This window comes from Rhagoletis pomonella, unplaced genomic scaffold, assembly GCF_013731165.1.
Source record: "Rhagoletis pomonella isolate Grant_MI unplaced genomic scaffold, Rhpom_1.0 Rhpom_scaffold_00002, whole genome shotgun sequence".
NCBI classification, from domain to species: Eukaryota; Metazoa; Arthropoda; class Insecta; order Diptera; family Tephritidae; genus Rhagoletis; species Rhagoletis pomonella.
In genome coordinates, this window is record NW_023458556.1 from 108,817,351 (window position 1) to 108,824,872 (window position 7,522).

At 35.6% G+C, this 7,522-nt stretch overlaps 1 protein-coding gene across 1 annotated transcript; it reads left to right on the plus strand.

Moving 5' to 3' along the window:
- Positions 1-2,876: 2,876 nt before the first annotated feature.
- Positions 2,877-4,324, plus strand: LOC118756876 (piggyBac transposable element-derived protein 4-like). Its single transcript, XM_036491613.1, has 3 exons — positions 2,877-3,270; positions 3,331-4,205; positions 4,310-4,324. The coding sequence occupies exons 1-3, from the start codon at positions 2,877-2,879 to the stop codon at positions 4,322-4,324; spliced, it is 1,284 nt and encodes a 427-aa protein (XP_036347506.1).
- Positions 4,325-7,522: the final 3,198 nt, after the last annotated feature.

Here is a 7,522-nt window from a genome sequence, read left to right on the forward strand (position 1 = left end):
GATTTCTTCGAATAGATCGGTCCCTGGTCCACTTCTCGGAAAACATGGATCATATATGCTAAAAATCTGTAAAAATGTCATTAAAATCGATTGGGTACTTTTGACGCCTATAAAGGACATACAGTCAAACATTCATTTTTATATATATAGATTTTCCGGTAACACCACATTATATTTTTTTTTTTGTGTAAATATTTTATTTGCAATCTATCTTAATACAATGATATTCAGCAAATTAGGTCTTATAATCTAATAGCAGCGGTAGTATTTGCACAAATGCAAAACTACATATAAAATTACCATATTTGTTCAAATCTTATATCTTAAATGTATTAAATTTCATTTGTACTAATGAGTTGCTTATCTTCATATAGGAACTTATGTATTTTGTTTTTTTATTTAGTGTTAAATAAATAATTTAATTCAGCAAAATTAGAGAAATGGCAAGTCTAAGATATGATTACGCTTCAGTCGTATTGTTTCATTACTTGAGTCTAATAAGCATATAGCATTCGTATTTACATGGTTTGACAGCCGTGCAAGATATCTGTAGAAAAGTTTGGAATTTCACTCTTTACAAATGGGATATCTAAGTCCTTGTGTATTGCTTCATTTGTGACAAACCAAGGGGCGTTAACAAGAGCACGCAAAGGTTTTGATTGGTAGCGTTGCAGGATTTCTATATTCGATTTGCTAGCAGTTCCCCAAAGCTGTATACCGTAGGTCCATACAGGCTTTAAAATAGCTGTATATAGTCTTATTTTGTTTTCTAAACTAAGCTGAGATTTGCGACCAAGCAGCCAGTGCATTCGCTTGGTTTTATTTTTAAGCTGCTCTTGTTTGGCCTTAATATGGGATTTCCAAGTAAGGCGTCGATCTAAATGCATTCCTAAATATGTCACCTTGGTATTCGTTGGTATTACAGCATTATTTAAAAATATTCTAGGGCAGTTATCTTTTCTTAACGCCAAATTTCTAAAATATTTAGTTGGTTTTGCAGCAAAGAGGATGCTTTTGCAGGTGAATCGCTAGAAGCTATGAAGGCTGTATCGTCAGCGTAAGTAGCCACTTCCACTTCTTCTGTTATTGGCATGTCGGAAGTAAATATTGTGTATAGGACGGGGCCCAACACACTACCCTGGGGCACACCAGCGCTAATATTGTATATTTCTGAAGACGCATCTCGGTGTCTAACATAAAAGTGCCTTTCACTCAGATAGGATTTAAGGATCAAATAGAAATGTGCTGGCAAGAGTTTTTTAATTTTGTATAGAAGTCCCACATTCCATACTCGAATGCCTGTTGATCATCTAAAAAAAAGCTGCAGAACAGTATTGCTTCCTTTCTAGCGCATCCCTAATTACATTTACAACCCTGTGGCATTGTTCTGGTGTGCCATGTCTTACCCTGAACCCAAACTGATGTTCGGGAATGATGTTGTGGTCCTCTACTACTGGTAACATTCTCTTCAAAAATATTCGTTCGAATATTTTCGAGAACGTTACAAGCAAACTAATGGGGCGGTAAGACTTAAGAAGGTTTTCGGGTTTATTTGGTTTTGGCACCATAACAACAACAGCACATTTCCATTGTGTTGGGTAGTGATTTACATTGAGAATGGCATTGTAGATTATTGTAAGGAATTCAATAGCTTTCTCAGGTAGAGCTTTAACTACTTTGCTATCAATGCAGTCATATCCAGGAGCCTTGCAGTTATTTGGTCTAAGTATTTCTTCAGATACTTCACTATTTGATATCCGGCTGATCGGAGAATCCATTTGACATGGGGATTCAAGAAAATTTGTAAACTCCGCATCGTCATTGGCGGCAATTGGAAGATTTGGCTGAAAAATTTGATAAGAGGTGTTTGGCAAAAGCCTCTGTTTTACTTTCATCGCTTCTGCACCATACCCCATTAGAATCCCTAATGCTGACATTACGCTTGATCGGCCGCTTTATATATTTAGTAGCCCTCCAGATTTTGTGTTCATCGTTTTTTGTAGGTTCAAGTGTTTTGATGAAAGAACTAAACGATTGATTTCTGAGATCAGATAGTTTTGTTTTGAGTTCTTTCGTAGCTTTATTCAGTGCTCTTTTATTAGCGGGGTATCTGTTTTCCTGCCAGATTTTTCGTAATCTTCTTTTTTTATTAATTAGAAGTAGTATTTCAGGAGGGACTTGTACATGGTCATTAGAAGGGAGTTTCTCTCTCAAGGGGCTGGACAAATACGCTGCCTCATGAATAACATTAGTGAATGCTTCTATTGCTGCATCGAGTTCGACTCCTGTTTCTATTGACATGTTTAACACTTATCCTGTATTCATGGGTCAAAATTGCCCAAACGACTTTTAAAAGTGAATATTTTTTTATAGGCTTCATATAATCTGATGAAACTTTTTTACTTTTATTATTTAATAAAACTAAACTTGAAAAACATTTATTTTGTGATTTATCTTTCATTGGAAGCGCTATGCAAAAATAGTTACGTATACTGTATTTGTGGGTCAAAATTGCCCAATAGGATAACGAGTATGTGCCTAGCTACATATTTAATTCTTAGTGCACGTTCGTGCAAATTACCAGCAATAGCAAGTCAAAAGTCGGTTGCTTTATATGTATGTATGTATGTATATGAACAGAAGTGTGAAGAGTTCATGTTTATTCCTGCCGCAAGTTACCGTTAACAGTTTTCGCGAATACTGATGTGAAGTTGACAATCTTTCACTCATTCGTAAAAAAATTTTGAACTGTCCGGTTGTGTATTCTTTGAATTTGTAATTTGTAATTGAAGTCATTTTAGAAAAGTGAAGTTGATATTATTTTGCGAATTCATAAAGAGTTTTTTAGTGCGGTTGTGTGTTTTTTATGGGCCAATATGAATAGAGAGGAAATTGAAGCCATTTTAGAAAATTCTGATTTGGATGATGAAATACCAAACGATAGCGTCAGCGAGGATGAAGAAGATGAGATTTCCGAAGTTGGATCCGTTTATGACCCGAATTTATCTGAAGGCACAGATGAAGAAGAGGAAGTTTCTGCCCGTCAGCAAGACGTTTCAGGAGTTTTTCCATCAAAAAATGGTAAATATATGTGGTCTAATAAACCAGTTTTAAGCGGAGCTGGCAGACGTGCTAAAGAAAACGTTATTAACACCGCGCCCGGTACTACACGATACGCTATTGCTAGGACCGATGATATAAAATCATCATTTCTCTTATTCATGCCGCCCGACATTGTGAAGATAGTTATTGAAATGACTAATATAGAAGGTAATTGATATATATATATATATGTATATATATATGACAATATCTGAGTATTGCTTTCAGGTCAATCCGTGTTTGGTCATAATTGGGTCGAAGTAGATAGCATTACTTTGGAAGCATATTTTGGGCTTTTGCTCTTAGCTGGTGTATTTCGATCACATGGCGAAGCACTCGAATGTTTGTGGGATGATCGTAAAGGCCGTCCGATTTTCAAATCGACAATGAGTCTGCGCAGATTTCAAAATATCTCCCGAGTTCTGAGGTTCGACAATAAATCTGACCGAAATGAGAGGCGATCTCGCGATAAGTTGGCTCCAATCAGAGATGTTTGGAATCACTGGGAAGGTAATATAAAAAAAATGTACAATCCTGGAGAATGCACAACAGTCGATGAACAATTGGTCACGTTTCGCGGACGTTGCCCTTTCAAGCAATATATTCCATCGAAACCTGGAAAATACGGTATTAAAATCTGGGTACTGTGCGACAGCCAAACTAGTTTTGCATGGTCGTTGCAGGTATATACAGGCAAAGATCGAAACTGTAAACCTGAAAAAGAACAAGGACGTCGTGTTGTACTCGATCTGGTAAAAGATATGCAAGGTCGCAACGTCACATGCGACAATTTTTTTACATCTCACGAGTTGGGGATTGAACTATTGAAACGTAAAATAACCCTAGTTGGTACGGTCCGAAAGAACAAAACGTTCTTGCCTGCAGAAATTACAAAGTTGAAAAAGAAACCGGAAAATTACGCACACTTCTTTTTTGATAACATCAACAAAACCACAATCGTTGGGTATGTGCCTAAAAAGAATCGAGCAGTATATTTACTCAGTACACTTCACAATAATGTTGAAATCAATGCCAACACAAAAAAGCCTGAAATCATAGACTTTTACAATAAAACTAAGTCAGGGGTTGATACACTAGACCAAGTTATCAGGACATACACTTGCAAGCGGAGAACAAATCGATGGCCACAGTCTTTGTTTTACAATATGCTGGATATAAGCGCATACAATGCTTTTATAATTTTTAGGGAAATAAACCCTGAATGGAATAAAAATAAAAAATTTAAACGTCGTATATTCCTAGAAGAGCTCGGAAATGAACTTGTTTCTCAGGAAATATCGCGCAGAACTACACTCCCGCGAAGCAGTCTAGCCAAAACCGTCGTAACAAACTACCAAAATAACGCAGAAACTGCTGAAACAATTCAAAAACCTACAAATTTGAAACGTGGACGTTGCTTCATTTGTCCAAATCGATCCAACAGCACAAAATATAGCAATAAATGCGTTAGCTGCAAAAAATTCATTTGCAAAGTTCATTCTGAGACATCGATCAGATGCATTAGTTGTTTAAACCAAAGCTAAGAATTCTTAATTTTGTACTTTCATGAATTAATTTTATATTTGTTGAATAAAAAAAATACTTTACAAACTTGAATTATAATCAAAATATTTTCTTTCACATATTGGGCAATATTGACCCGTTAGCGTCACGTACGTTTCTTTTTATGAACACAGGATAAGGGTTAAATCGATATGTTTATCTATCCAATATTGAAAAGATTTTAGGTCAGTTTTTGGGGTAAGGATCTTATACTTCTTAGAAACATTGTGGACATTGTCATTGTACGTTACAATTAGAGGCGAATGGTCGGAGCTAAGCTCGTTACTATGCTGTATGCTCAGCCTTCGGCTGGGTATACCAGAGTATACGACAAAATCTAGGAGATCCGGAACTTTTCTTGGATCGCTTGGCCAATATGTCGGTGTGCCTGTTGACAAAATTGTATAGTTTTTTTGGGAGATGCATCTTTGCAGCTCTCTTCCTTTCGGGTTAATGAGCCTAGAGCCCCACCATGGGTGTTTTGCATTGAAGTCTCCGTCTACAAAAAATTTAGAACCGAAACGTTTAAAAATTTCAACGTATTGGTCAGTTTTTATGCTAAAACGTGGAGGAAAATATACTGCGTAAATTCGTAGATATTGATCGTCACATTTTACTTTAACCCCAGCAGCTTGTAAATAATTCTCTCTGATTTCTTCTAAACCTTCGTATTTAAGACCGGATTTAATCAAAATTGCAGATCCCCCATGGGCTTTGTTGTCTGGTTGGTTAGCACAAATGAGATCGTAACCGATAATTTTAAAATAAGTTTTGTTATTAAAATGGGTTTCTGACACCAATAAAATATCAATTTGATTTAAATTAAGGAACATTTTTACTTCCTCGGTGTGGTTATTGAGTCCATTGGCGTTCCAAATAGCTATACGAAGATTTATTTGCATAATTTTTCTAATAAAGTGGACATTATATTAAACAAACTTTGAGTAAGCTCAAGTTGTTTGGCAAGTAATGTTTCAATTTTTTGAAGTACATTGTTTTCTTGGCCTGCATTACTATGAACGCGTTGTGCATAAGTAACATTTGGATTGACAAATTGGTTTTCGAAAACTGGAGTATTATTTAATTGAGGGAAGTTTTGAGGAGTATAAGAGTATGTGGGAACTGTGTGTCTTTTGTCTGGCATATTTGGTTTTTTCACAAGGTTTTGGTACACTTTACATCCCTTATAGTTCGCTGGGTGATTTTGCAAACAATTAAAACATCTCGCAGGTGTGTCTTTGCTTTTTACGCATTCAGCAGTTGCGTGATCAAGTCCACATTTCACGCACCTGTAGGACTTTGTACAATAAGATTTCGTGTGTCCAAACTCTTGGCACCGATGGCATTGAACGATGTCACTTACCTTCTTCGGAGGATCAACCTTAACTACGGCATTACCTAAAAATTTTATATCAAAGATATTTTTGTTTTTGTTGTTTGCTTCGAGGTCAACAAAGTGCATACATAAGGGCATATTTGTAAATTTACTTCTAATATTGCTGACATTCCTGACTTGAAACCCCAAACTTTCTATTTCTTGCTTGATTGCATCTACCGGAGTAGAGTAGTGTAAATTTTTTACAACAATCCTATAGGCACGCTCTTGCTTCAGTTGATAAGTATGGAAATTAATTTTTTTCCTTTCATATCACTTATCAACGTTCTATATGAATCTATTGACTTGACCATTACCCTAATTTGACCATCCCGCAAAGCCTTATAACTAAATTCTGATTTTTCAATAATGCTTACAATATACTTAATCATGCCGCTGATGTCAGAAATATTTGGTATGATAATTGGTGGTGGTTTTGTTGTCGCCTCTTCATTGATTTTTCTGCTACGTTATCATTGTCACAATCATCATGTAGGCTGGAAAACCTGTTTGCGCTGCTACCATTGTTATTGTTGCTTGTCTTCGTACTAGCACTAGTAGTGTCTATTAAGTTCAAATTACTGTTTAGCTTCGAACGCTTGTGATTACCAGTGGGAGAACTTAGCTGGCGACGTTTATTTGTCACAGTTTGCCATTCCACTTTATTATCACTTTCGTTGTTCATGTCTAAGTCATCAATATCAGAGAGAGCATTCCGCTCTTCATATGTTGTCATTATTGATGCGTTTTGTTGTAACAATGCATTTGAGCTTTTATCTACAGCTGAATATTGGCTATTAAGAGCATTTCGCTGATAAAAAATATCTGCTGTTCTCTGCAGAGAGTGACCTTGCTCTAAAGGTGAGCCTTGGTCACTCATTAATTAAAGTGTTAATATCACTTGTAGTAGTTTTTTTTTTTTTTTATTAAACTTCACTTTGTAATAATAAACTTAATAGAAGTTTTATTTAGTTTTTAAACAGTATATGTTTGTTTATTTAGTTTTGTGTAATTGCACTTTTTTATATCTGATTTAAGTTAATAAACTATCGCTTAAACGTGACCGCTTAATCAAATACGTATGCACAAGCCAACGGAATTTGGTGGAATCCCACATTATATGAATTCGCGCTTCTAGCATCCATAGGACCGGGTTGTAATGGAAGTAATTGTATGTTTAACAAATAAATGAAAATGTTTATAATGCAATCAATAGATCCTTACGAATTCGTTATTACCAAGGCACTAAGTAACGTACGCACTTTTGTTTGCAAAAGGCATTTATTTAAGTTGAAAGAAGACAAATTCCATATTATTAATTTATTCTTACTCGCTTTCTATCTTCCAAGGCGAATGCATATAATCTTATCACGAATTCATGTATTCATGTGGTAGCAAGAGTATAAAAACATAAAATTACCTTATAAATTAAAAGCATGTATGCGTAGTCCAATTCACGAAATCATTTCATCGATCTGAGTA

What these genes read in the sequence shown, in the direction of transcription:
- LOC118756876 (XM_036491613.1), top strand. Translation starts at nt 2,877, where the DNA reads ATGAATAGAGAGGAAATTGAAGCCATTTTAGAAAATTCTGATTTGGAT. An exon ending in TGAAATGACTAATATAGAAG is followed by an intron (nt 3,271 to 3,330) that starts GTAATTGATATA and finishes TATTGCTTTCAG; the next exon opens with GTCAATCCGTGTTTGGTCAT.